The sequence below is a fragment of the Thermothielavioides terrestris genome, chromosome 2, assembly GCF_000226115.1.
Source record: "Thermothielavioides terrestris NRRL 8126 chromosome 2, complete sequence".
NCBI lineage: Eukaryota > Fungi > Ascomycota > Sordariomycetes > Sordariales > Chaetomiaceae > Thermothielavioides > Thermothielavioides terrestris.
In genome coordinates this window covers 1614634-1641826 of record NC_016458.1, presented here as the reverse complement: position 1 = coordinate 1641826, position 27193 = coordinate 1614634, and the positions used below count along the sequence as shown (strand labels likewise).

Here is a 27193-nt window from a genome sequence, read left to right as displayed (position 1 = left end):
GTTAAGGCGCTGTGATCGCCGGGGTTGTAACGCTCTTGTGGTTATGTCAAGTGAGGCCGTGGGGCTCAATAACAGCGAGCGACTGACTGAGTGGAATTGAGAGACTGAAGTGTTGGAACTGATCCGCCCTGCACGCGGGTCCGACGACTAAGCGGTAGGGTATAAGAAGAGCACAGGTTCCGCAGCACAAGTTCTTCCTTTCAACTTGAAACCAAGTTGAGATCAACCTCACATCAGCGGTTTGGGCGAACCTGCACAACTGCACCTGAAAGTTGACGATCCAACATCTGTTCCTGGAGACGAACGTCCCACCAACAACCAACACCGTTATCGCCAATTGATCGCACTGTAGCGATAATCTCACAATCGACGGCAAAACATCGGCAATTCCTGACGTTGTCTCTTCCGACGAGGTGAGCTCCATTCCTACTTCGGAATCCGCATCTCCAGTTCGATCGAGGACCGCTTGGCTTCGAGGTTGCTTGCTCGTTTCCCTTTTCCCTGCCCGCGACTGCAATCCTCGCCCCAAGGGAGGACAGATCGCATCTTCTTCCGCTGCCTCCGTTTTTTTTTCTTTTTCCTTTTCAAGCATTATCTACGCGTCTGCCGCCATGTACCCCAGCGGCCAGCGCGACCGCGACTCTCGCGGCGACTATCGCAGCCGCAGCCCACATGCGCGCCGCTCCGACGACCACCACAGCCACCACAGGGATGGCGACTATCGACGGTCGAGGAAGGGTACATGGCACCCACGCGATGAACCTTCGCGATGCCGTCCTTTGAGTCTTCTTCGGTCGCTGGGCGAGCTGGGAAATAGCTAGCTAACTTGGGCTTGTCGCGCTTCACGCAAAAGATTCGCCGGATCCTCCAAGAGACTTGAACTACGACGACAACGACGACGGTGCTGACGATTACCGCGGACACGACCGCGACCACTATCGCATGCCTAGGGAAGGTCACTACGCCGGCAATAAAGCGACCAGCAGTCGACGGAACGATGGATCTGGTCGACATTATGTTCGAGATCCTGGGCCTGTGCCTGGCCTACATCGTGGTGTACGTCCACTTTCGGCTCCTGATGCTTCTCCCCCAGGTCAGGAGAATGGCGACCGCCATGGCCTTGATGTCTTTGACACTTCGACTTATGCGGGCCGTGGCGATGCACATCACGGACTGGACCGAGGCGCCGCTGCCGCAAGCCATGCGGGTCATCCTCCTCTTCGGGACTCTGGCGGAAATAGGAGCTCCGGCGCTAGTCACCGGGGGGTTGGCAATTATCATGATCGACACCATTTCTCTCGCCGACGTCTAGAAGGCTCGGGCCGCGCCGTAGTCCTAGACGGCCTGCCCGAGGATGCCACCGAGCGTGACGTTCTCTACGGCCTCGACTACGTCACCCGAGACCGCCACTTCTCGAGCGATTTGGTGAGGATCGCTCGGGTCCGCTACGACCATGATGGTGCGTACGCCTTGCAATTCCGCCGCCCCGCCCTCCTCAGTCTCGAGCTGTCTACTCACCTCGTGTCCAGGCCGGCGCATCGCCTTCGTCGAGTTCCACCGGCGATCGGATGCTGAGCATTTCTATGACCGATACTACCCCGAAATTTCTTTCCCTCTTGAGCATTCCCGCGGCCTCGACTCCGAGCCTGTCACCGTGGGAGTCAGCTTCCCGAACAACGACGAGACCCATTCATCCCGTGAGTCGCGGAGAGACGACGACGGCTGGGACTGCATCCAGGTGAGAGCATCCCAAACTGCAACATATGACTTGGTAGAAATTTTGCTGACGAGTTAGTGCGGCGCAATGAACTACCCCCACCGAGCCGTTTGTTACAAATGCAAAGCGGAGCGTCCTGGTGAGCACCGTCGGCTCCTGGATTTTCGCACTGCCCTTTGCTGACCAGAGCCGAAGATGACCACGACGCTTCCGGTCCTTTTCTCACAGGCGAGACAGACGAGTGTCCCCAGCAGACGCCGTCTCAATATGTCGTGGTCCGAGATCTCGAAGGATCTGTCACCGAGGAGGTCCTCGCCAAAGGCGTCATGAAGCTGTTTGTCGAAAACCCCGAGCCCGCCAAGGAGGCTCCGACCACCACGAACAAACTAAAATCGACCGCGCCAACCAACAGCACGGCTGGACTCGGAGCGAAGCCTGGCTCCCTCCGCCGCGTGTTCCTCATGCGCGACCGCAAGACTAACGAGTCATGGAGGTATGGCTTCGCCGAGTTCGCCACCGTCGACGACGCGAGGGCTGCTGTTGCCAAGTTCCGCGCGTCCACAAAATTTACCATCGCGTCCAAACCTGTCGTGGTCGCTTTCATCCACACCGGCGTCTTCGTTCCCGCCTTCGACGCCCCTGCGACCGAGAACCAAGAATTCTCCTTCACCCCGATCTACAATCCTGCCGTGCGCGTCAAATACTGGGATGAGCGTGCCTACCCCAGCGCCCACGTCGTTTCCACCGACCCCCTCCCCGGCGCGCCGAGCCCCGATAAACCGGTCGGAGACGGCGAGGCCGCCAAGCCCGGAGCAAAGCCTTCAAAGAAGGCCAAGAGCACCAAAGAGTCGGCCACGGCCCCCAAGATTGCCATGATACCCCAGATGCAGCTGTGGGCCAAGGCGTCGGCAGAGCTCCACGGTGCCCAACCGGCGGCAGACGAGAACGTGCCATCCGTACAAGAGCCCGACGAGGTCAGGCCTGGCGCTGCCCGCCCTGCACGCGCTGCTTCCCGCGAGGTCGAAGAAGCCCAAGAGGATGGCCCGGTCGCCGCCCAATGGGGCGACCAGTACCTATCGTACGCCGACTGGGACGCTCTGACCTGTCTCGCCTGCGGCTGGGAGGCGCCGAGCCAAGCGCACATCGACGAGCGCGGCTGGCCGCAATCGCGGAGCGACCTGCTGATCGAGCACGAGGGCCGCGCGCACGATTTCTTCCGCGACGACACCGAGGCCAAGTCCAAAGCCGTCGCCGCGCTCACTGCCCTCGGCAGGGATCCGCGCCTCGTCGTCCGCCGTACCCCGCGCCTCAAGTCAGACCGCCTCCCCGTCTACAAATCGTACGCCGACTTCGACCGCCTGCGCTGCGTCCTCTGCCGGCGCGTCTTCAAGCACGTGCGCCTCCTCTGGCTGCACGAGCAACAGAGCGCGCTGCACAAGCGCATGCTGGCTGACCCGCAGAACCGTGCGCGCGCGGCCGCCGAGTTCAAAAAGGCGGGCGCCAAAATGCGCGTGCTCGAGCCCGACCCGGCGTTCCGCCGCCGCTGGGAGGCACAGCGCGCCCGCGTCGTCGCCCAACAGGGACAGCCGCAAGCGCAACTGTACCGCGACCGCGCCCTCGAGAGGCGGAAGGCCTTCGGCCAGCCGAAACAGCCGGCCACCACCTCCACCACCACCGGCGCTGCTGCTACTGCCGCTGGTACCACCACCACTACTACCACCACAGCCCCGGCCAAGCGCAAAGACGCACCGCGCGAGGAGGCAGAGGCGGAGAAGGAGCAGCAGCAGCAGCGGGCGGCCAAGAAGTCCAAGGGCGCCGACATGCTGGCCAAGATGGGCTGGACCGAGGGCGCCGGCCTGGGCGCCGAGGGCGCCGGCCGCACCGAGGCCATCGCCACCGAGGTCTACGCGCCCGGCGTCGGCCTCGGCGCCGAGGGCGGCAGGCTCGGCGACGCCGCCGAGGAGGCCGCCCGCAACACCCGCGGCGGGTTCGCCGCGTTCGTCGAGAAGACTAGGGAGCGCGCCAGGGAGCGGTTTGAGAAGATGGCTGGTTCGTGAGCAGCTTTCGGCTTCGGGTGGGCATGGGATGGGGTGGGTGGGGCGGTTTTTTTTCAGGCTTTTTTATTGCCTGCTTGGTTCTTTTTCACCTTTTCTCTGTGTGTACATATGTATGTGTGATGTGTATGTGTATGTGTATGATGTGTCTCGGGATGGGTTGGTACCTGGTACTGCTGCTCTGGGTTGCGGGTTATAGTTGCCTTCGGGTTCACTTGGGGCTCGGCGTTGACAGGGAGAGCGGCAAGAGTATGCTTGCTACCTGGCTGGCTGGATGGATGGCTGGCTGGAATATACCCCTACGTGGCTGAGTTCGAGACATGGTTGATCGGTGGTTTTTATGTTGCCTCGGTAACTTACTTATTACCTGCCTATCTGTTGATTTGAAGGGTAACTGTGCTTGGTGTTGTGTGTGATGATGGTCAGCGGGTTCGGTTTGGCTGACCGCGTTATCGAGTATGCAAAATCAGTCAGCGACAGCTGTTTATTCATCTTTTCGACTTCAATGGGACTGGACTGGTGGGAGAAGGAATTGACTCTGTAGTGCAGGATTGCCCTTTTTTACTTTCTCTTCTTTCTTCCTTTTTTTTTTCTTTCTCTCTTTTCCTTTTTTCCTTCCCCTTCCTCTCCTTTCCCCTACCCCTCGACCCCTTTTCTTCTTCTTTTCCCATGCTCTTTTTTACTCTTCCCTCCTTTTGCTCCTCCCTTTCCCCTGTAGTTTTGGCAGTGTGCTTGGCTGCTTGGCTTCCTGACTGTGACCTGACGGCGCCAACGTGCCTGTAGAATAAGTTTGAGTGAAACTCAAAGCAGTTGTCTTCGTCTTGTTCTGCGTCCTCTCCTCTCCTCGTCGTTGTCCTCCTCGTCGTTCTCGGCGTCGTCCTCGGCGTTGACAGAGATGTCGACGACGCAAGTGTCCCTTTGTTTAGGCTTCCGGGGCGCAATGCGGTGGGACGGCGGCCTTCCTCCTCCTGTCCCTCCTGTGTCATTCGCCTCTTTCACCCTCCTCCCTAAAGAAAGAACCTTATGTTCCTACTGTTAGGGGTTGCGGTTCGCTAAAGACGTGTCGCTGCAGAGTTGGTCGCCCGGTTCGGCTGCCTGTACTGGCAAAGAGGAGGCTCCTTTCAAAGGTACACTACCCCGTGTAAGGGTTTGCCTTTCTTCAGCGAAGTCAAGTATGCTTGGCATCTGCTAGGTCTGTCGTCTTCTTTTGTCGCTCGGAGTCCTGGTGGTGCTGCTTATGCGGTATGTTCGGTCTTTGTACTACCTCCTCAGGCCTCTCTTCCTTTAGATGACATGGCTCCTCGTATCTCGGAGTGTTTACTCCAGCTTCAGGGGCTTGTTTGTCAACTTGAACTGCACTTCTGATATGAACTCACGTCACGGTCTTGGTTAGCAGTATTCCTACAATGTGGGGGACTTCACCCTCTCCTTGAGTCACTACCAGGGACGCATCGATCGGGACACTCTAGGTTCTTCTCGCTGCCTTACATTGCTACCGGGTTAAGGTACCGTGTTCCTGCTTGCATTGACCGGCGCAACAGGGCTCTGGCCTTCCCGGAATCCTTCCGGAATCTTCCCTGATGGTTGTTCTTTCCCTCACGGCCCCGTCACATGGGCGGCGGACCCTTGAAGAATCGGTTCTTCCAGGCCTCCCGCATTGTCGATTGCTCCTGCCACCTGTTGTTTTTATTTCTCGCAGGTCGCTTTCCACGCGTTTTCCTCTTTCCACTTCCCTCCCTGCTCGGCATCCCACCGCGTGGTCGACTGCAACCGCGGCATCGTCAACCAACCGACAACATCCCCTCCTGCGTCCTGCGACTGAGCTGCTCTTCCTCAGGTTCGTAACTGTTGTCTCACCGCTGACTGTCCTTAATTCAAAAAAAATCAACGCCGCCTGACACCCGCTCCAGCGATCATGGCGGTCCCTCGGGCGGCCTGGGAAGGCGGCGCGCGGGAGTTCGCCATGCTTCAGGCTGCCATGTCCGACGCGGCCATTGTTTGCCATGCGCCCCCCGATTTTCCCTTCAATGCTGAGATCCTGGGCGTTTGCGCCGTCTCGACCGAGAATGCCGACCAGAACAAATATGGCTGGATGGTAGCCGACTTCCTGCACTGGAAGCTGCTCTTCCACGGAGTTGGCGCCAAGGCCGCGCAGGTGAGTGACACCCCGGATCAGCTGTTGGTTTCCTATGCTTACCGTCGATTGCACCTGGACAGACGTGGCTCAGCACGATCGACATTCCCAGCTTCCTGGCCAGTGTGGATGGCGTCGACATGATTAACGATGGAACAATCGACAGCATCGTTGGTGCCCAAAAGAAGGACGTCATCAGTCTCCCGGGCAGCAACCACGGTTTTCTGACTGCTTTCCTGGACCGGCTCGCTGAGGCGGCTCGGGTCGCGTGTTCGAGAAGAACGACCTTGGTCCTCCTGGTCTTCTCCCCTATTACCCCGGAGCAAGACATCTGCGTTGACCTCGGTGGCGAGAAGACTTATCTGACAAGCGATCAACTTCGCATGACGATCGACGAAGCCATTCCGAGTGACGTTCAGCTTCCTGTCATCCTCGTCACGCCGTCCCCGTTTACCGGCGGCTGGCTGTGCCGACCGTCGTTCATGGGCCGGCCCACATGCGATTCTTCCCACACCATGATGCGCATCATCGCAATGGCTTGCGGTGGCGCCTTTGCGGAACGCTTCATCAGCTCCTTTACTGAGCGGGATTCCCCTCTAATGACCGAGGCTGAGCGCGCAAAGGTCAAATACAATGATCCGATGCCGTTGCGACCGACCGCACAGCAGATTGACTCCCTTCACCGGCTGCATCGCCAGATTCACGAATCTCTGGAGCACCGATTCTCAACCTCGGCTCGGGACCACGCCTTCATTCTCAATACGGATGCCGCCCGGGATCCCTCAGTCTTCTCCGACTCTTGGCTTGCTTACGCTCCCAGACGGGGTCGCGGCATGACCTTTTGGGCGAGTCGCTGGAGAGGTCTGCGTCCCGTCATCGACCATACCCATCGGTTCGAATGTCTCGGAGAAGCCTTTGGCGGCACCCGGGACTCGCAGCTGTTCCATCTGAGATACCTTGCCGCCATTGAACTTGATACTTGCCCCGGCGACTGGGCACGTCAGGTCAACGGGGCGACCTCTGAGCTCTTGAAAAGCCTTGCGGAGAGGCTGACGCTCTCGGAGGACGACGTGATGCGAGTGTTGGACGCGATTGAGTTTCGGTCCTCGTCCATGGCCCTGGCTCAGATGGTGGCCAAGGCATTCAACCTTCCCGTACCCGACGGAGAATCGTGCCGTTACTGGAACGACAAAATTGACGGCGTTGATGACGACTACTACAAGAAGCTCCAGGCTGCCTTTGGCGAAGCGCGGGACTTTTTCAGTCAGGTCGCGCTCCTTCCTAGTGAGAAGCGCCACGAATTCAAGAACGTGCGGTTCTGGAGAGCGGCTCGATGGCTTTCGGCCGCTGTTGCTTTGCATTTCAAGAACGGTTCCGTCGACGACGTTAGAAAGTTTGTCTCGAAGGATGTGGCGAGCCTGATGGCCAAGGTCTTCGAGACCCAGAAGGCTTTGCTTCTGAATGATCAAGCCGTCAATCGCGCTGGTCGGAACTGGATTGCTGCCCTTGGACTGAACGAAGGGCTCGACCAGGGCGCAGCTGATTCGCGTACCGTCATGGATACAAAGGCCGTCTCGGCGCCGGCAAACCCTGGCATCATCTGGAAGAACACGCAGGGACCAGCCGCCACCTTGGGTGCGCAGGCGGCAACGTGGTCATCGCAGAACGATGATCCCATCTTCGACTTGAACCTTGCGAACAAGACAGCCAGTACCAAGGTTGACGAAACGCAGCCAGCCCTCATTACCAGTCCTGCCATGTCTACAGAGGCGGAGAGCAGTCTTGCGCAGAGCGACATGCAGCACGTGGTGGAGGACCTCCTCGAGTCCTTCGACACCTGGCCTGCGATGAACAACAAACAGCATGGAAACGCGCACCAAATCACTGGCGAAACCGAGATTTGTGGGTGGCAGTCTGAGGTCAGCGACGCTCCCAAGTGGGCCGTTGAGGCATCCTGGCCTCCGGCCGGAAGTCTTCTTGGGAAAGAGAAGCCCAAGCCCACTCTCGTCGACATCGCCCGTCAGCCTTCGGAAGGACCCAGCGGCAAGAATTTCGCCGACAGCCGCGCTGGTAGCAAGGCCCCTATCTTGCTTCATGCCAATGACCACGTTTCACGTGGAGAGGGATCCTCCGACACGCTTTTTGCCTTCGGCGGCAACAATGAACCAGGTGCGCATACCGGAACAGGTGTGCGTGTTCACGACGGTCCTTCCAAGTCGACAAACGCCGGCCAGCCACCTACTCAGGGGCCAGCTGAGGAGTTGCTCCAGTCGATTACGGCTGGAATGAAGAGCAAGCCGGTGGAAGCCGACGTCGCCTTGTATCTGGCCCGAGTCCTTCGGAAGGCTTCCGAGATAATCATGCAAGAGCAAGCCGAAGAGGCCTCGTGCTCTGCTAGCGACTTTAGCCGGGACACTGGCCAAGCCAATGTGACTGTTGAGACGCCCATGGCCCCGGGCACAAAGGCCATCTGGAACAGAAGAACCAGCTCCGTCTACGTCAACACCAGCCAATCGCCAGTAGGCACTCCCCCGGTGCTGTCGTCGTCGCCGTTCACCATCTCGAACCCGATCTTCGCGCGCTCACCCGGCGCCTCGGGCTCGGGGGATCCTGACGTCGCCACCGACGCGGATAGTGTTGCCGCAGTTTACTCCCCTGGGGACGGCGACACTACCAGTCATTCCGGCGGCGGCCAGCAGCCATACATTGCCGAAGAGGAAGATTTCTGGGCCCGCTCAGGGATCAAGTGGTAGACCCCCCAGACTTTGGGCGTTTGGTTGGAACTTGAGCGATGTGCTACGGGAGAACTGACAGACTGATTGAGATGTCTCCGGCGCAACGGGCTTACCTTGGGGCTGGGATAAGGAGGTTTGGTGTGTAGGACTACAATTGGGATTTGGGCTGCTTGCTTTGCTTGGGCTGATTTTACCAAGGTATTTGGCCAGATTTGGGGCTTGGAATCTGGCTGGCTTGTTGTGTTTGCCACCTACCTGCCACAGCATTTAAGACGCAGTGGCTGTCGCAGCAACGTCTGGCGCGCAGGCAGAGATTGATAGCTAGCCTGAATTCACGGGGATTACGAATTGAGATACTGAGAGCCTCCTGATCGAAGCTCGTGACTGATGGTGTCAATGCAGAAACGAACTGGAGCTCAAACGGTTTTGAGCTCAAGGGGACCAATTGAAGTACAACATCCAGGGACCACAGAGTAAAATAATCACCTCCTCCAATTTCAGGAGATCATGGATGTCCGAGTTGGTTGTAACTACCAGGCTGGGGCGTTTTGTTTACTTTGCCTTGCGGATACGAAGCAACCGCTCAGGGGCCGTCTTAGCTGAGTTCGGAACAGCCCGAGAGAAGAGAGAAAAGGGAAGGGAAGGAATACCGAGACCATGTGCAACGCAAAGCGGTCCGAGGCAAATTTGGCGCAAGAGTCCCCAACTGGGGTCACAGTATACAGATAAGGGAGTCGGCGTCCCCGATGGTTTTCCAGGTTGATGTTGCACAGACGATAGATAACCGGGCAGGTAAATTTCATAGCGTAGGAGCTGGAAACGTTCAATGAGTGGCGAGCTCCACTGTTGTCGTTTGCAAGCACCAGGTTAAAGTGGGTCCAGATGCCTGCAACACACACCCAATTTGAACAACAGTAGCCAACAGTAGCCAACAGTGGGCAACCATCGCCATCGAATTTGAAGCTGTAGATACTGCAAAAAAAGGCCCAAATAGCCATTTTCTGGTGTTTTCGAGTGCTTGTTGATGTTTTGATACTTCCTTTTTAGGCATCTCCTCTGTTGCGTATATCGGGCCCGCTAAAACACCTTACGCAGGCGAGCAACGCCTGCATACTGCAATGCCTGCGATATCTACGATGTGCTTGCGATGGCCAGGTTAACTACGATATCTGCAACCGCTGTTGAGTATCCTGGGCGCCGACCGCTGTGCCGAACCGCCATGCGGACCGCTATGCCGACCGCAGTTCGATATCCAGGGCGCAGGCCGCTGGGCCGACCGCCGTACCGACCGCCGTACCGACCGCCGTACCGACCGCCGTGCCGACCGCCGTTCGATATCCAGGGCGCAGACCGCGGTGCCGACCGCTGTTCAATAACCAGGGCGTAGACCGTTGTGCCGAACCGCTGTTCAGCATCCTGGGTGCCAACTGCCGTACCGACCGCTGTTCAGCATCCTGGGTGCCAACTGCCGTACCGACCGCCGTTCAATATCCTGTGTGCCGACCGCCGTGCCGACCGCCGTTCAATATCCTGGGTGCCAACCGCCGTACCGACCGCCGTTCAATATCCTGGGTGCCGACCGCCGTGCCGACCGCCGTTCAATATCCTGGGTGCCAACCGCCGTACCGACCGCCGTTCGATAACCAGGGCGCAGACCGCCGTGCCGAACCGCTGTTCAATATCCTGGGTGCCAACCGCCGTGCCGACCACCGTGCCGACCGCCGTTCAATATCCTGGGTGCCGACCGCCGTGCCGACCGCCGTGCCGACCACCGTTCGATATCCTGGGTGCCGACCGCCGTGCCGACCGCCGTTCAATATCCTGGGTGCCGACCGCCGTGCCGACCGCCGTGCTGACCACCGTTCGATATCCTGGGTGCCGACCGCCGTGCCGACCACCGTGCCGACCGCCGTTCAATATCCTGGGTGCCAACCGCCGTGCCGACCGCCGTGCTGACCACCGTTCGATATCCTGGGTGCCAACCGCCGTGCCGACCACCGTGCCGACCGCTGTACCGAACCGTTGTTCAATATCCTGGGTGCTGACCGTTGTGCCGACCGCCATGCCGACCGCCGTTCAATATCCAGGGCGACGACCGCCATGCCGACCGCCGTTCAATATCCTGGGCAACGACCGCCGTGCCGACCGCCGTTCAATATCCAGGGCGACGACCGCCATGCCGACCGCCGTTCAATATCCAGGGCAACGACCGCCGTGCCGACCGCCGTACCGAACCGTTGCTCAATATCCTGGGTGCCGACCGTTGTGCCGAACCGTTGTTCAATATCCTGGGTGCCGACCGCCGTACCGACCGCCGTACCGAACGCCGTCCCGACCGCTACTGCAGTGCCCGCGATGCCCGCGATGCCCGCGATGCTCGCAGTGCCAGCGATACAGCCACAATACCGCGGTGCCAGCGATACAGCTATGATGCCGCGATGCCAGCGATGCCCGCAGTGCCAGCGATACAGCCACAATGCCGCGGTGCCAGCGATGCCCGCAGTGCCAGCGATACAGCCACAATGCCGCGGTGCCAGCGATACCCACGGTGCCAGCGATACAGCCATGATGCCGCGGTGCCAGCGATACCCACGGTGCCAGCGATACAGCCATGATGCCGCGGTGCCAGCGATACAGCCATGATGCCGCGGTGCCAGCGATGCCCGCAGTGCCAGCGATACAGCCACAATACCGCGGTGCCAGCGATACAGCCATGATGCCGCGGTGCCAGCGATACAGCCATGATGCCGCGGTGCCAGCGATACAGCCATGATGCCGCGGTGCCAGCGATGCCCGCAGTGCCAGCGATACAGCCACAATACCGCGATGCCCGCGATGCCCGCGATGCCCGCGATGCCAGCGATACCCACGGTGCCAGCGATACAGCCACAATGCCGCGGTGCCCGCGATGCTCGCAGTGCCAGCGATACAGCCACAATACCGCGGTGCCAGCGATACAGCCATGATGCCGCGGTGCCAGCGATGCCCGCAGTGCCAGCGACACAGCCACAATACCGCGGTGCCAGCGATACAGCCATGATGCCGCGGTGCCAGCGATACAGCCATGATGCCGCGGTGCCAGCGATACAGTCATGATGCCCGCGATGCCCGCGATACAGCCACAATGCCGCGGTACCAGTGATGCCCGCGATACAAGAAGGAAACGCTAAAAAAGGAAGTATCCAAACAATACGCCATCATCAGGATATTGCAAAATGCATCAAGAGCTTCGAATTCGCGCCCAATACAGTGATTCAAGCGGTTCCATGCCTATGTTGTGGTGGGCGTTGTTGTGGGCGTTGTTGTGGGCGTTGCTCGCCCGCGCAGTACGTGTAGCGCCTCCGACGTATGCAACAGAGGAGATGCCTAAAAAGGAAGTATCAAAACATCAACAGGCACTCGAAAACACCAGAAAATGGCCATTTGGGCCCTTTTTTGCAGTATCTACAGCTTCAAGATCGATGGCGATGGTTGCCCACTGTTGGCTACTGTTGTTCAAATTGGGGGTGTGTTGCAGGCCTCTGGACCCACTTTAACCTGGTGCTTGCAAGCGACAATGACTTCAACTGACGTGGTGGCAAGTATTCCGTAGTTAGTGAACTACACTAAATTATTTGCCCCATCCGGATCGTTTCTTCCAAAACCCCCGGACTCACGGTACAGTACCCGAGGCCGCCGAGGGAGAGCTGGGGCAGAGCGAAATGTGTCCTGAGAGCACCGGTTAGCACAGTAGAGAAAGCTGCAAGAATAGATGCAATTGGGTTAGGCAAATACCTTAATTACCTGGTACCTTCATTACTGTGTGGTTTGTGAATGTTCGTCGAACTTGGGCCCAGGTCGCAGATGGTCGATGCGGTGGTCCCAGAGCGCTCCACTGCGCATGCCCCCCGGAGATCCAAAAAGTGCCACTGCCAGATCGGGAATTCGCCGCTTCCCCGGCCCACAATAAAACCCACCCGACAAGCAAGGATGGGGTTTCTGCAGAATCATGGGCTGACTCGCGAGCTCGGAGTAGAGGAGAGGGGCAACCACCAACGATGCCCGAGTTACACGACACAAGAGTGGAGGGTGCAGCGAGCTATCTTATTGTTCAGTTCCGTCCTTTGCCGGCACCGTTCCCAACCCACAGCAGCCAAGATCACCACGCAACCGATAATTAGTGTTGACGTTACTCAGGTGCCGGGCGGGCCATGCATCGTTCCGCAAGCAGCAAAACTACACCGACTTCTCCCGACTTCGACACAGCAGTTACCGCTCCCGGCCTAACTGTCTGGTGCGATTCTGGCGAGAAGGGTGCTCGCCCTGCGCGCGGGTTCACAGCGCCGTTCTCTTGAGAGAAAAGAAGAAAAAGTGGGAGAGAGCGACTACAGTAATGCGCCTGCTGGTTGCGCTGCCAACCCGACTTCAGCCCGCATCTTGTCGGAGCTGATCATCGCCAAAACAAAAACGGCTGCGAAAACAACAACCCGAAGACGAAGATGCACCCCTCGATTCTCGACACCAGCATCATCGACCTGCTCGAGGCCGATCCCCGACCGTCGCTCATTGTCGCGCTCGCCCCGCACTCGCCCACCGTCGTTTACACAAATCCCGCCTTCGCGAGGTACCCGGCCCTCCTTGACCTGATTGCCTCCCACGGCGACGACTGCCGGCCCCTGTGGGAATGGATCACGGCCAGTTCGGGCTCGCCTGGCCCGGAAGCGACGGAAAGGGGCGGCCGATCGGCATGCTCTTTCTCATACTCAGACATCTACTGGACCAAATCGGTCGTGCATGAACAGATGGTCGTCATAGGCGCGAACGAGCAAATCCCCTTGTCACAACCGCCGTCACAACCGCCGTATAAGGTGCGGCTCGGCGCAGCAGATCCGCAACCCAGCAACGGCTCCACTCCAAGGCGCATCATGCCCGTCGAAGTAGATTCAGCGGCCGCCCCTGTCGAGAACCAGGCGCTCTCCCTGCCCCTGTCCGACCCCGACCGCCGCGTAAGGTTCGGGCCGGCTCTCGCACCGGGCTCCTCGCCGACGTCAAACCCCAAGGAGCGACCCCCGTCCCGCGCAGGGGCTGTCCAGTCTCTCGGGCGCTCCATCTCCGACCCGGGCTGGATATTGCCCGACACCACTCCAGGTACGTGCGCAGTTCGGCCGAAACTTTGGAACGACAACAGCGCCGCTAAGCGCTGGCCAGAACAACGTCCTTTTCTCGACCACATTAACAGCGTCGACTGGGCCGCCACGCCGCTCGGGCCCATGCGTGGCTGGCTTCCGAAGCTGGAGGAGACGGTCAACCAGATCCTCGTCGACAGCCGCCCCATCGCCATCTACTGGGGTCCGTCGTACATCACCATCTACAACGAGGCTTTCAGCAAGCTCTGCGGCTCCAAACACCCCGTCATGCTTGGCATGCCCGTTCAGGAAGCCTGGGCCGAAGCCGGCCAGCGCCTCAGGGACACAATGCGCGCCATCTCTCCCAATCAAAAAGGCCCCGTGGAGGACGAGTGGAGATTTTTTGTCGAGAGGGAGCCAGAGGTGGAGGGCGGGCCGCCCTTGCTCGAGGAGACCTATCTGAAATGGTCCATAATACCGATTGTCGAGGACAATGTCTGTCTTGGCTTCATGCAGCCCGTGGCGGAGACGACAAGCCTGCGGCTGTGGGAGCGCCGCATGAAGATGCTGATCGATCTCGGCGAAGTGCTCGTCACCGCCAGGGACGTACACAGCTACTGGGGTATGGCGATCCAACAGCTGGGCACCGTCGAGCCGCGTTATGACATCCCCTTGGCAATCATGTACTCGGTCGAGGACGATCCTGATGCCACCGCTTCTCCCTCAAGCTCCGGCGGTCCGGCCAAGATATGCCGCCTGCAGGGCACACTAGGCGTTCCTGAAAACCACCCGATTGCCCCGGAGTCGCTCAATCTGCGAACCAGTAACGAGGCGCTATCCTCGTCGTTCAGGGCCGCGCTGGCTTCGGAGCACCCTACGCTGATCCAAACCAGTGACGGCACCTGGCCGCCGTCGCTGCTCGAAGGGCTGCAGTGGAGAGGCTTTGAAGGAGACCGCTGCCGGGCTGCCGTGATCTGCCCGATCCGGCCAACCAAGGAGGAGGACGCGATGGGACTCCTGCTGCTCGGCCTCAACCCCCGGCGGCCGTACGACAACGATTACCGGCAGTACATTGCTCTGCTGAGCCAGAAGCTGGCCACGTCGCTGGCCTCGGTTGTGCTGCTCGAGGAAGAGGCCAAGAGGGGCCGCAACGCCGCCGAGCAGGCCGCCGTCGACCAGGCCATGCTCAAGGAAAAGCTCGAGGTGCAGACCAAGGAGGCGAACGAGTCGATGCAGATGTTCGAGACCGTTGCCGAGTTCGTCCCCGTCGGCATGTGCTTCGGCGACCCCGAGGGCAACATCACGTACGCCAACGACGCCTGGTACAGGATCACGGGCTATCCCGGCGCGGGCCGGCCCATCGCCAACCAGGGATTCCTGGCCTGCGTCTTGGAGGAGGATCGGCCGAAGTTCATCGCCGAGTACGAGAAGCTCAAGACGACCGGCAACGTCGAGTTCGAGTTCCGCGTGAAGCGCCAAGCCAATGCGGCCAGTCCGGTGCTGTCCGGCCCCTTGTCCCGCACCTCGCCGAGCTTTGAGAAAGCAGGATTCGATCTGTCCTCGCTGGAGAACCCGAAGGAGCGCCATGTGCTGGCCACCGCGAGGGCCGAGTACGCCAATGGCAGCGTCATCCGCGTCTTAACTTGTCTGACGGACGTGACGGCGCACCGGGTAAGCAACTTCTCAGTTGAATATACACGACTGCCACTTTTTTTTTTTTTTTTTTTTTTTTTTTTTTTTTTTTTTTTTTTTTTTTTTTTTTTTTTTTTTTTTGTGGTATTGACTCTGGTCTAGCGCGCTGCGGAAGAGGCCGTCCGGCGAGCGCAGCAGGCTGAGAACCTCAAGCGAATGGCCGAGTTTGCGACGGTCGGCATGTACGACATGGACCTCGACGGGCGGCTGATTGGGGCCAACAAGGTCTTCTTTGAGATGTGCGGGCTGGAAAAGGTCGACCCGGCCGAGGTCGACCTCAGGCCGTTCGAGATCTGCGTCTGCAAGGAGGACCTGCCCCTGCTCACCGAGAAGCTCGAGAAGATGGTGCGGGAAGACAAGGTGCAGAACGTCGAGGTCCGGCTCAACACCACCTGGACCCCCGAGGACGGCCCGGGCCATAAGGTTGTCGTGCCGAGGTGGGTGCAGGCGACTCTGATGCCCGTCAGGACGACCGAGGGCGTTGTGCAGAGCTTCACCGGCTGCCTGAGCGACGTCTCCCTGCAGAAGTGGCAGCTGGACTGGGAGAAAGAACGGAAAGAGGAAGCGATCGAGTCCAAGCGCCAGCAGGAGAACTTCATCGACATGACGTCCCACGAGATGCGGAATCCGCTGAGCGCCATCATTCACTGTGCCGATGCCATCACGGCCACTCTCTCACGTGTCCAACAGCTCCTGGGAGGTGGTGTGTCGTATTGGGCTGACAAGCGGGACGCGGGGTCCTCTTCAGGAGCAAATGCGAGCCAAGAGTGGCTTGCCGAAGCGCGCGGGCTGGTTGAAAACGCCATCGACACCGCCGAAACGATCCTGGGCTGTGCGCAGCATCAGAAGCGGATCGTGGACGATATCCTGACCATGTCGAAGCTGGACTCCAGCCTGCTGTCGATCACGCGTGTCACGGTCGACCCTATCAAGATGGTGAAGGAGGCGCTCAAGATGTTCGAGGTTGAGGCCCGGCGGGTGGATATCAACCTCAGCATGGTAGTTGACTCGTCCTACCACGACCTCAACATCAAGTTTCTGGACTTCGACCCCTCGCGGCTGAAGCAGGTGCTCATCAACCTGCTCACGAACGCGCTCAAGTTCACCAAGACCGGCCCGATGCGGAACGTGACGGTTGCCGTCAGTGCAAGCCTCGTGCCGCCGACCGAGGCCACGAGCAAGGTTCAGTTTATTCCGCGCTCGCCCGAGTCCGTCGAGCAGACGATCCCTTCCAACCGCGCCGACACCGTGTTCCTGTTATTCGAGGTTGAAGATACGGGCGAGGGCCTGACAGAGGAGGAGAAGAAGAGCCTGTTCCAGCGGTTCGTCCAGGCGTCAAGTCGCACACACGTCAAGTACGGCGGCTCCGGCCTGGGCCTGTTCATCAGCCGCCGGTTGACCGAGCTGCAGAACGGCTCGATCGGCGTGGCCAGCCAGCCCGGCGTCGGCAGTACCTTTGCGTTTTACATTGAGGCGTACCGGCCGAACGAGGCGGCCTTCCGCGAAGCCGAGGCCGCCGGGGCCAGCGCGCAGTCAGCACTGTCCATGCAACGGGCGGGACCCAGCCTGAGCCGGAGGGGCAGCCACAAAACGCGGGCTGGAAGCAACAGCACGCTTGACAACGAGTCGGGCAAAGGCACCACGAGCGCGGGAAGCAGCTCGGGGGCCAGCCCTATCGCCACGGCGGCCGTCACGCCGAGCAGCGAGATCAACATCAGCCTCAGCCCGACGCTGGCGCCGCCCGCGCCGCAGATCAAGGGCGTGCTCGTCGTCGAGGACAACCTTATCAATCAGCAGATCACGCGCCGCGGCCTCCTCAACATGGGCTTCACGGTCGACGTGGCCAACCACGGCGTCGAATGCCTCGACAAGCTGCGCCGCACAGACCGCTACCGCCTTCCCGTCCCGGCGCCCTTTGCATCATCATCATCATCATCACAATCCTCCTCCACCTCCTCCAACCCCCTCTCCTCCACCTCCTCCTCCTCATCATCCACCACAACCCAACAACCACAACAACCACAACAAGAAGAAGACGAAAAACAACATCAGCACACCGCCCCCTTCCCGCTCTCCATGATCCTCATGGACATCGAGATGCCGATCCAGGACGGGCTGACATGCACGCGCAACATCCGCGAGCTCGAGCGGGCGGGCCGCATCGCCGGCGGGCGCATCCCTATCATCGCGGTCAGCGCCAACGCGCGCATGGAGCAGGTCCGCGAGGCGAAGGAGGCCGGCTGCGACGACGTGCTCGTCAAGCCGTACCGCATGCCCGAGCTGCTAGAGCGCATGAGGCTTGTCATGAGCCGGGTGGTGGTGGATGCCGGCTTGGATGGTGGGGAGGCTGGTAGCGTGGGAGAGGGAGAGGGGATATCTGACGGAGAGGGAGAGCAGAAGGCGGACGGAAAGGGAGAGGAGAAGGGGAAGGGGGAGAACGGGGAGTGATATTTAGCTGACAAGCTAACTAAAAAGTAAGGGGGGTTGATTAACTAACTAGAGGTTTGATGGCGGTTGGGCGTTCAAGGTGCTTGCCTGCCCGACCAAGCCGAGGTCGGGCTGAGGTCGAAGGGCCGACTGGGTTGGGGTTGGCCCATGGATGGGGGTTCAGGACTGGCATTTGCATCAGCGGTGTTCTGGAAGGGGGGTTCGGGCGGTCGCATTGCATTGCATTCATTGGCACACTGGGCACTGGACTCTGGGCACTGGGCACTGGGCATGACTTGGGGTGTTGGCGGCGAAGTGTATGGCATTTTGTTACCGGATTGCATTGCGCTGCTTTTGTACCGCGCAATCACTCGACTGTGGGATATACGGGTTATCTGTGGCATATACGGGGACCGCGGATACCCTTTTGCTTTTTTCACTCTCGCTTTTTCTTGTTGTGTGAGCCTACCGTTGAGTTCACCAGTGGAATCTCAGTTTCATCTTTGAGGACGGCCTAGGGAGAGATCTGCGGATACGCTCTGCTGTGTGTTGCACGGGCATGTGTTTTCGTGTGATAGGGCGGGCGGTTCAAAACTAAGGGGTTGGTTCCCCCAAACATTCCAGAATTTGTCCATTCGGAAGCGTATGCAAGTCTGAAACATCCATTGGTCTTACGGATGCTCTTTGAGCAACCGGCGCCCGGAACGGGTTTACGCAAGCTTAGTGCCTGTCTGGCACGCGGATCCGGGGTCGTCAGCTATCCATCGATGGACGCTGCCGTGTAACTGGCTCGCCTTCATGCTCCGTGTCGGGGGCGGGCGCGAGTGGGGGATGCCGCGACACGATGTCTCTCTCTCGCGTGCGCGTGCCCACGACGCTCACTATGAACCGGTGTTGTCGACCTCTACTCTAACTGTGACAGTGAACAGTTGGCTTGCTTGATCCTGTATGCAGATCATACACAGCACAACGCGGAGGTTGAGATAACGGTGTCGTCTTTGTATGGAACTTACACAACTCTCTGGGGATGTTTCTCACCCCGGGTCCAGCTTTGCTGCTGCTGCTGCTGCTGCCGTCCGTCCGTTCAACACCAGGGCCATGAAATGACGCAGTCCGTTGTTCTGCGTCAGGAAGCAGCGGGACCCGGAAGGTCCCATTGCCGTCGTGGGCAGCTGCAAGTTCTGTCGATCCGGGCCCTGCCTGCCGGTTTGTGTACAGATGTGCGTGGACAGTGTCGTAAGCCCTCGCACAAGCACTGCGCAGTGCGGACTTAGGGGTTGGAAGGGAAGGCGTATGGAGAGACATGGCTCCTTCTTATTGAGGGATAAGGGATCCGACTTCTGCTCTCGTTGTTCCTCAAAGTCAGTTCCGTTCAGCTACTTCTGCTTCAAATCCCGAGCCTGACTTAATTTACGTCCTCTGCTCTGCCATTGAGAAACAAGACTCCTGCCGTCGTCGAGAAGTGACAGAGATCCAAGATGACTTCCACTACCGTCCGCCGCATCACGCTGTTCAAGGTTCCAGACGAGGACAAGCAGCTGAAGCTGGTCAAGGCGTACCGCACGATGAAGAAGGAGCTGCTGGAGGTTTGTTTTTTGCCCCTTAGCCGTCCGTTCTCGCTGACGGACGCCCACCCGCTCCCCGGAAGACAGAAAAACTGACCAGCGTCCTCTTTAGCAGGAGAAAAAACGTTCCATCTTGCTGTGCGTCTCTTTGGATGTCTTCTGCAATGCTCCCTGATGGGCCTGGGCCACCAGCAGCAGCCGCAGTAAGCAGCAGCAGCAGCGACAGACCTCGAGCTGACCGTCCCAAACCAGGCTCGACGTCGCCAAAGCCACGGACGACCCGCGCTCCAAGGGCTACACGGTGGCCGCGATCATGTCGTTTGGCAGCAGGGCCGACATGGAGGAGTACGAGGAGTGCCCTGCGCACAAAGCGCTTCAGGAGGTGGCCAAGGGGCTGGTTGCGGAGCCGCCGCTGGTGGTCGTGTTGGAGGGGGAGACGGATGTGACGAATTGAGGGCGATGGGACGGGGGGTTCGGTTGAAGGAGAACTCATTTCGCCGTTCGATGGAGTGTTGACATCCTTGGCTGCTCGCGTCGGACATAACATAGGTACTTGCGAGTAGCAGGGGGGAACCATCAACATAACATCTCCCCCCGCTCCTCCTAAAAAAGGACAATAAGACACACTGAACGGATTACACCACCGTCAACCCCTCCTCTTGCTGCTGACTCCTCACCTAAGCCGTCGTCGCGCCCGCGCCCGCGCCCGCGCCCGCCCCCTCCCCTGCGCCCTCCACCATCCCCCTCAACCCCTCCATCCAGGCATCAAACCCGCGCTCGACCTGCCGCCCGGTGAGGCGCCGCACCAGGGGGGCCAGCGGGCCGTAGAAGGTCTCCCAGCAGTAATACTGGGTCGCCCTGCCGCCGTCGACCTCGACGAGCTCCTGCACGCGCTCGGAGCGGAGCAGCCACAGGGGCGCATTGCGCCAGCTGGAGCGCGGGCGCCAGGCGATGCGCCAGCCCCGGCGCGTCTCGGCCAGCGGCGCGCGGGCCCGCGGCAGCGACGGGAAGCCCGGCGGCGGGGACGCCGCGCCGTCGTCGTCGATGCGCTCCAGCGCGCTGACCTCCAGCGCCGAGGTCGCGCTCGCCGGGGCGCCGTCCGGCGCCGACGGGTCCAGCCACACGTGGAAGGTGAAGGGCGTGTGCAGGCGCAGCTTTGCGCTGTCGGCGGCGGCGCTGTCGATGACGCATTTGCGGATGAAGCGGTTCCACTTGGGGTCTGGATAGCTGTGTTAAGTGAGTTCGTAGTAGTGGGCTGGATGCGTTGGGGTTATTTCTTTTGGGTAGGATGGTGGAGCAGGTTGCGATAGGGCGATGGGAGGAAGGGGTCGGTGGAAAAATAGAAAATAGAATGCCGCACACTCGGATGCGCTCACGATCACGTCGAGGCAGGCGTCGGGCGTCGCGGCGATGCGCGCGGCGCAGGTGATGCTGAAGGTCCCGCCCGGCCCATGGCTGGGCGTCGGCAGCGGCGGCCCGCGCGCGCCGGGGAGGGAGAGCGCCGTTGCGGCGTGGGTCGGGGTGGCCATGGCGTGGACCGGCTGTGGTTGCGGACGGGATGAAGGGGAGGTCGGCAGTCAGTTAACGTTACTGAGGAGATGTGAGTGAGAGTGAGGAGGAAATCAAGTACGGAAGTGTGACTGCACTAAATACCCAACACATCTCACCCGCCCTGCGCTGCAACAAACTGTTGGTTCCCTCGGATCCTTCAGGACTCCAGGAGCTTCTTTTAGCGCTTGTTAGTCGCCCAGAAGAGCTGCCAAAGAGTAATCATGTCCAATTGCCGGACGACCCTCAGGGACTCTATTTACAAGGTAGGATGGTCAGATCGGATCTCGGACTTGTACGAAAGTAAACAACGACATTCAGTTGCGTTACGTCACCTACCCGAGTTACTGTGTACGGGATAGAGTTACATGCAGCATAGGGTTAGGGTTGTTGATTACCGTTACACTAAATCCGAAGAGCCCCTGTATCCTTGCGAAGTTTTGACTACCCCCTTTTTTCGGTCGGGAGCGCGAGCAAGAGATGGACGTTCTCAACCACGAAGCACGAACAGGCACGTTATCAGGGGCGCTTTCCAAATCATTGACTCCTTGTAAGTCACCTCCCAGTACCGACCGGCGGCCTCAAAGCTTCGCATATCGCCAGACGCGGCCATCTCTAGGAAATCGAGGAAGGCTACTCATAGGAGGGGGATGAGACCCGAGTTGTGCTGTGTTGACGGTTTGGGGCCTAAACATAACAAACGATAAACGAGCGGAACCACAAACAAAAACGCCTCCCTCATCAAGCCTGCCCCAGCCAACGTCTGTCCTGCAGCATGTTTGAGAATCCCCCGGGAAAAAAGCGAACGAGAAAAAAAAAAGTAAAGAAATATTAAACCCTGAGCATCCGGCGCCCCAAAATCCATGAACCCCGAACCTAACCCCCTCTTCATCCATCCAGCCCTCCCCACCAGCATCATTCCCCCCAACCCTAACCCCCCCCCCCCGCCCCCCCAATCTCCCCGTTTACCCACCACCCACGTCTTATCTTCCAACGCCGACGCAAGGCAATCATCCCCTCTACCGCCACCCCTTCGTAACACCCACAGGCTTAGCCGCAGCGCCCATCGTCGTCGTCCTCCGCCCATTGGACCCGCTGCTGCGGCGACGAGCACTATCCCGCACGGCCGCGATTGCATGTGCTTCCTCAACCGCTGCCGCGGTGTGCAGCAGCCGCTGGCTCCGCCGGGGCGGTGGTGGCGACGGCGGCGGCGGTGGTGGTGATGGTGTGTCGGCGGTTGTTTTTTGGGTTTGGCTTTGCTCAGCGATCATGTCGAGCTCTGTTGGTGGTTTCGGCGGCTGGTTGGCTTTGGCGGTGGCTGTTGAGGATTCGGCCGGCTGTTCCTGCGGCGTTTTTGTCTTGGACACGGCCGCGGGCCGGGCTGCTTTGCAAGGCTTCGACACCCTCCCGGGGTGGACGGGCTTGAGGGCGGTGGACTCGACGGCGGGCTGTGGTGTGCCGCCGCGGCGAGGCTGGGTGCGGCCGGCGGGAGAGGTGGCGGGCTGCGTGCTGCTGCTGCTGCTGCCGTTCTCTGCCGCGCTGTCGTATGGGAACACGAAGGGGTTTGGTAGTGAGGGGACGGTTTTGTTGCTTGGAGAGGGCGGCAATTCGGCGGCGGGTGCCTCTTCCACTTCCATTGAGAGGTGAGGAGCGGGAGAGCAAGGCCGCTGGCTTGGCTGGGCAGGGGAATGGGGCCCGAAAATGTTCGGTAGCGAGAATGTCCCACGAGTTGCATTATCACCGTTGGCCTCAGGTGAGGGGGCGTTCGGCCAGTGGCTTGGCTCGGCAGGTGAACGGGGTGAACGGGGCTCGAAAGGGTTCCGGAACGAGAACATCCCGCGAGTTGCATCATCACCGCTGGGCTCAGGTGAGGGGGCGCCCGGCCGGGGGACACCGGGCCCGAATACGTCCCAGACCTGTCCTTCTGCCGGTCCCGGCTGGGTGACCTCGGTCTTGGGCGGCGGCTCGCTGGGGACTGGATCGTCACCCAGCTCTTCTCGTAGAAACGCCTCCAGCGGCTGCTCGTGCTTCCACGACATGCCCGGCAACACGCCCCATTTCGTGTTCCAGATCTTCCGCTTGATCCAGACGCTCTTCACTCTCTCGTAGGCGGTGGTGTTGATGTCGTGGGGTATGGTTGATGTGGCACCCTGCTTAGCAGAACTCTCTGGCGCTGGCCGTGTTTCTTGGGCCCCTGTCTCTCGGTCCAGGAAAGGAGGGGGCCAGCCGAATAAGGGCTTGGTGAGGCCCCATCGCGGGGGTGTTGGGGCTTTGGGCTGGTTCAGTTCCTCCTCGATGCGCTCCCGTTCTTTCGAGACTTGGTACATGAACTGATAGAAGGGACGGGACGCCTCGCGGTCCAACTGCTCTCGCTCGGCCACGGACTCGGCGGGCCCCGGTGGCTCTTCGTGCTTCCATGGCCCGACAGGCCGGAACTGACCAGTCCACTCGTCTTTCCAGATTCCCTGTTCCATCCAGCGCTGCCTGACATTGGAGTCTGCGTGTTTATCGATGTCGGGCATGCCGGGTGGAAGCTCGTAAGTGCGAAGGGCGCACAGGCGGTCTAGCTCCTCGAGGTACTGATCTCTAAACTGGCAGCAGGGCAGCGAGGCTTCGTGCTCCAACCGTAGCTGCCATTTCCGCTCGTCGCGAAGTAGCTGGGCCTCGCTGCGCGGATTGGTGCTCTGGGAGCGTGTGGTGGTGCCCGAGGGCTCGGAGCGGTAGGCCGGCGGCGACCGGTCGAAGCGCGCTCTCTCACGCTCGAGGCGTTCTGGGTCGTTGACCAGCGCTGCGAGAGCCTGGTCTGCCTTGAACAGGCCACTGCCACGAAGCGAGTCGTCCATGTGAATGTGTGTGCTTTCGTTTGTTGAGGCGGTTGCCGAGTTGTTTGTTGAGTGCAACAAGCGGAAGAAGGGGGGGAAGGGGAAGGACCTGAGGTGTGTGAGACGTCCTTTTCAGGCTCCAGGTGGTTGCAACAGGCGGCGTCATTGCGGTCTGCTGATAACGTTATATGCTGTTTGGTGTGCTGTTGTGTGGTGGGTGGTACGTGGTGACACGATGTGGTGACACGCTGTGGTGAGGCACTTGGGATGCCCTGCTGCAACGTGTTGAGCGTCATGTTCGAATGGAAACGGATTCGCAGGCCGCATTCATTAACATCACCGTTCAGTGGCCCATTCACAACGGCCGGTGCAATCTCACCAGCCCCGGGCTGTCAAGCAAGCCTTCTTTCTTTCTCCGCGCTGTCACCAGACCGGCCAACAACTCAGCCTTGGTCACGTACACAACCACAGTACCGAGTGTGGGGGACCCATTGGCTCAAAGCCTGTCATACTCATCCAAAAAAACTCCAAAAGCACCCCGCTCGAGATGAGGCCCGTCGGGTGCCAAACCTCCCTGGGCAGCGCATCCCACGGCATGATCCGTTGGGCATTGTGCGTTATGGCCATTACCAGATGATGGCCTGCTGTACTTGCTTGCTGGCCTCGCTCGCTCAGTCGAGACTGGGGCAATGCCGGTAAATAAATACACTAGAGAACCCCTACTAACTGGAACCTTCACGATTCTAACCACGGCTCCGACCACTCCGCTCACAACTCTCACGGCTCGACTATCGCGGCTCGGCTCTCTCGACTCTCTAGACTCTATCTACCGCTTTTGACGGCCAGCGCCGGCCCCTTGCTTCCACTGCTCATTCTCCATGCCTCATCCTCTTGCCTTATTCTCACTGAGGCCGCTCAACGAGCGAGCCCAACAGGTCGTGGCGCATCCATGCAACAGCCACCTCGTCTCATTCTCTAACCACCACCAAGTTTGGGTTCTCGACGTCGGCCATGTCCGGTCAGCATCAGGGGACGTTTCCACCTTGGCGACACTTGGCCGAGGCGGCGACATCCTCGTCGACGGCAGCAACATCTCCAAGATCCAGTGCTCCTTCGAGATCGACCGCGAGACCAACGTCGTCATGTTCTACGACAGATCGCACAGCCAGACGAGCCAGGTCTTCGGCGAGAACGCGGCGCCGTTCGTGTATCATCGCCCGCGCAAAGTTGTCGTGCAAGAGGGACTCAATACCATCATCGGCATGGGCGGAGTCAACAGCAACCTCGTGATGTTCAAGCTCGATTGGCACTGTACCGCCAAGGAAATGCCGCTAAAGGTTAAGGAACGACAGAGTAGGCCTGCCGGCCTTCAGGACAATCCGCGTCTTGCGCAGACCCTGGTGGTGCCCAACACGCTCGCGCCATCCCGGATGAAAACACGAATCCACACGCCGGGCCCGCGACGACTGGGAATCGAGTGGCGCCAAATAGGGGATCCTATCGGTAAGGGGCACTTTGCCACAGTCTACAAGGCTCTCGATGTCTACACGGGCAAAATAATGGCCGTGAAGGTGATGCCACTGCCCGAGAGCCGGGGCGGCTATGATCGGTGGACCGACTTGAAGGATGAAATCGAAATCCTGTCCAGCATCAGCCACGTGAGTGTTTCCCTACCAGCCCTCCCCCGCTATCCCCTATCAGACTCGCATGGCTGACGGCGTGTTCAGAGCCATGTTGTCGAATACATCTCCTCGCAAGGTTGGGGATGTGGCGTAGCCGAGATCTTCATGGAACTGAAGGAAGGCACCCTTCGGTCGCTCGTCTGCGGCGGCTGCTCGGTCTCCCTTCGAGATCTAGCCACCACGGCCTTCCACCACATGCTTCAAGCCCTCGATTTCCTCTCCACTCGGGGCATCATCCACCGAGATCTGAAACCAGAAAACATCCTGTACACGACCCGCCAGGACGGGTTCCACTTCCAGCTCGGCGACTTTGGCAACAGCAACCGCGAAAAGCACGAGGACAAGTTCGCCGGCACCGCCATCTTCATGTCCCCGGAGATTTACTACGAATTCCCCTGGCAGACACCCAAGGCCGATGTCTGGTCGCTCTTCGCCACCTTGCTGTGGACGCTCGACACGGGCGGCTTCCGTCGACTCGAAGCGGGATATCGGGACTACGATGACATCCAATCGACGGTCCAGTCGCTTGCCGAGGCCCCCGAGATGGCACCCACTCGGGAGATGGCAAGATCCAGTGCCCAAACGCGGGCCTCCGCAGCGCAGATGCTGGTCCGACTGTTCGACGGAAAAGGGCTCACGACTCCGAGAAGCCAGGTACACCCGCTTCCTGATGATTCTTTTCCCGCCGGCATAAATCCGGAATTCGGGAGCGCGAAAGGACCTGCTGTAGCGCCGAGCGCCGCCGCCACTCCCAGCGCCAATCCCGTCGCCACCACTGACAACACCATCACCACCACCACCGCGACCACCGCGACCACCGCGACCACCGCTACCACCGCTACCACCGCTGTCACCGCTATCACCGCTACCACCACTACCACCGCTGCCGCCGCCTCCGCTTCCACGTGGTCAACACCGCAGGCGAACAACGGCAGCGGCGCCGAAGCCACAGCCGGAGCAACCACTCAAAACGCAGCAACAACTGCCCAGACAGGGCCAGAGCGCGTGAGACGGACCCCCCAGCCGTGCAAGATCGTCAAGAAGCCGGCGCACCAGACAAAGCCGAGGGTCTCCTGGAGCCATCTGGATCCCCGCGACCTCGTGGCGAGCCAAAGCCAAGCAGAGCCCGAGAGTGCGGGCGAGGCCTCAACGGTGGCATTGACAATGCAAGGACAACCTTCTCTGCGAGGCGTCTGCCCTCAAACTTCTAGTAGTATGGAAGTTCACCAGGAGGTGGACCAGCATGGCGTGCCCGTGCAACAGGCGCCAGGGGGGTTCGGAGCGCCCCCTAAGAAAGAGCCTCTCTAACCTGGAACCCAATCCGGTCGGCTTCAGTTGATCAAGTCTTCCGCGGAGCGCCGGGGGCTGGTCCCCCGAGTACCTCCCGGTTTTTTGAAGGCCTGGTTGGTGGCTGACCGATGAGCACATCTGATAGGATTGGCACTTGGCACCTCAAATTCGGTTCTCTTCGTTGGCCGGATCTGTGGCGGACGGTGCGGACATCAGTGAGTTTACGGTAAGTAGGGGAGGGTGCGATGAGATTTAGAGTCGATGATCTTCCAGGCAAAAAAGAAAAGGTGCTGGCAACCTCAAGCAGGAATACATCATTCCACACACAGACTTAATCAAGTAGCTCTTGCGGACGTCGTGTTTTAGGTCCCAGGAACGAGAGAAACCGTGACACTGTGCCTGTGAAAGTCATGATGTGCTCG

At 59.8% G+C, this 27193-nt stretch overlaps 11 protein-coding genes across 11 annotated transcripts; 8 read left to right on the top strand and 3 right to left on the bottom strand.

The window, feature by feature from the left end:
* Positions 1-453: 453 nt before the first annotated feature.
* THITE_2112111 (uncharacterized protein) lies at positions 454-3806 on the top strand. The gene is made up of 5 exons (XM_003651559.1): positions 454-738; positions 854-1459; positions 1530-1738; positions 1796-1856; positions 1913-3806. The coding sequence occupies exons 1-5, from the start codon at positions 612-614 to the stop codon at positions 3772-3774; spliced, it is 2865 nt and encodes a 954-aa protein (XP_003651607.1). The 5' UTR covers positions 454-611; the 3' UTR covers positions 3775-3806.
* Position 3807: 1 nt separating this feature from the next.
* On the top strand, positions 3808-4328 carry THITE_2112109 (uncharacterized protein). Its single transcript, XM_003651558.1, has one exon. The coding sequence runs from the start codon at positions 3912-3914 to the stop codon at positions 4080-4082; it is 171 nt and encodes a 56-aa protein (XP_003651606.1). The 5' UTR covers positions 3808-3911; the 3' UTR covers positions 4083-4328.
* A 1358-nt stretch (positions 4329-5686) lies between these two features.
* Positions 5687-7419, top strand: THITE_2064866 (uncharacterized protein; the record flags this gene model as incomplete). Its single annotated transcript, XM_003651557.1, has 2 exons — positions 5687-5905; positions 5989-7419. Coding segments are annotated over 2 exons (1650 nt in total), but the record flags the coding sequence as incomplete, so codon positions are not given.
* A 2409-nt stretch (positions 7420-9828) lies between these two features.
* THITE_2112107 (uncharacterized protein) lies at positions 9829-10283 on the top strand (the record flags this gene model as incomplete). Its single annotated transcript, XM_003651556.1, has 2 exons — positions 9829-9995; positions 10091-10283. Coding segments are annotated over 2 exons (360 nt in total), but the record flags the coding sequence as incomplete, so codon positions are not given.
* Positions 10284-10987: 704 nt separating this feature from the next.
* Positions 10988-12196, top strand: THITE_2112104 (uncharacterized protein). Its single transcript, XM_003651555.1, is given in 6 exon segments — positions 10988-11063; positions 11074-11075; positions 11214-11349; positions 11380-11461; positions 11480-11641; positions 11655-12196. The coding sequence occupies 3 exon segments, from the start codon at positions 11280-11282 to the stop codon at positions 11604-11606; spliced, it is 279 nt and encodes a 92-aa protein (XP_003651603.1). The 5' UTR covers positions 10988-11063; positions 11074-11075; positions 11214-11279; the 3' UTR covers positions 11607-11641; positions 11655-12196.
* Positions 12197-13118: 922 nt separating this feature from the next.
* On the top strand, positions 13119-17885 carry THITE_2076488 (uncharacterized protein; the record flags this gene model as incomplete). Its single annotated transcript, XM_003651554.1, has 5 exons — positions 13119-13767; positions 13828-14548; positions 14639-15416; positions 15540-17204; positions 17310-17885. 5 exons carry the CDS (start codon positions 13119-13121, stop codon positions 17883-17885), a joined length of 4389 nt encoding a protein of 1462 aa, XP_003651602.1.
* Positions 17886-17922: 37 nt separating this feature from the next.
* Positions 17923-18363, bottom strand: THITE_2112102 (uncharacterized protein). The gene has a single exon (XM_003651553.1). The coding sequence runs from the start codon at positions 18188-18190 to the stop codon at positions 17960-17962; it is 231 nt and encodes a 76-aa protein (XP_003651601.1). The 5' UTR covers positions 18191-18363; the 3' UTR covers positions 17923-17959.
* A 979-nt stretch (positions 18364-19342) lies between these two features.
* On the top strand, positions 19343-19883 carry THITE_2086750 (uncharacterized protein; the record flags this gene model as incomplete). Its single annotated transcript, XM_003651552.1, has 3 exons — positions 19343-19450; positions 19545-19567; positions 19682-19883. 3 exons carry the CDS (start codon positions 19343-19345, stop codon positions 19881-19883), a joined length of 333 nt encoding a protein of 110 aa, XP_003651600.1.
* Positions 19884-20157: 274 nt separating this feature from the next.
* THITE_26762 (uncharacterized protein) lies at positions 20158-20940 on the bottom strand (the record flags this gene model as incomplete). The annotated part of the gene is made up of 2 exons (XM_003651551.1): positions 20158-20648; positions 20790-20940. Coding segments are annotated over 2 exons (642 nt in total), but the record flags the coding sequence as incomplete, so codon positions are not given.
* Positions 20941-23532: 2592 nt separating this feature from the next.
* THITE_2047963 (uncharacterized protein) lies at positions 23533-23820 on the bottom strand (the record flags this gene model as incomplete). The annotated part of the gene is made up of 1 exon (XM_003651550.1): positions 23533-23820. A coding segment is annotated over one exon (288 nt), but the record flags the coding sequence as incomplete, so codon positions are not given.
* An 857-nt stretch (positions 23821-24677) lies between these two features.
* THITE_2048148 (uncharacterized protein) lies at positions 24678-26147 on the top strand (the record flags this gene model as incomplete). The annotated part of the gene is made up of 2 exons (XM_003651549.1): positions 24678-25457; positions 25527-26147. Coding segments are annotated over 2 exons (1401 nt in total), but the record flags the coding sequence as incomplete, so codon positions are not given.
* Between the last annotated feature and the right edge of the window lie 1046 nt (positions 26148-27193).

Excerpts from the sequence above, each read along its gene's own strand:
- THITE_2112111 (XM_003651559.1), top strand. The coding sequence starts at position 612 with ATGTACCCCAGCGGCCAGCGCGACCGCGACTCTCGCGGCGACTATCGC. Across the intron at positions 1,460-1,529 it reads GGTCCGCTACGACCATGATG|GCCGGCGCATCGCCTTCGTC; the intron begins GTGCGTACGCCT and ends CCTCGTGTCCAG. Across the intron at positions 1,739-1,795 it reads ACGGCTGGGACTGCATCCAG|TGCGGCGCAATGAACTACCC; the intron begins GTGAGAGCATCC and ends CTGACGAGTTAG.
- THITE_2112109 (XM_003651558.1), top strand. The coding sequence starts at position 3,912 with ATGATGTGTCTCGGGATGGGTTGGTACCTGGTACTGCTGCTCTGGGTT.
- THITE_2112104 (XM_003651555.1), top strand. The coding sequence starts at position 11,280 with ATGATGCCGCGGTGCCAGCGATGCCCGCAGTGCCAGCGATACAGCCAC. Across the intron at positions 11,350-11,379 it reads TACCGCGGTGCCAGCGATAC|CCATGATGCCGCGGTGCCAG; the intron begins AGCCATGATGCC and ends CCAGCGATACAG.
- THITE_2112102 (XM_003651553.1), bottom strand. The coding sequence starts at position 18,190 with ATGCCATACACTTCGCCGCCAACACCCCAAGTCATGCCCAGTGCCCAG.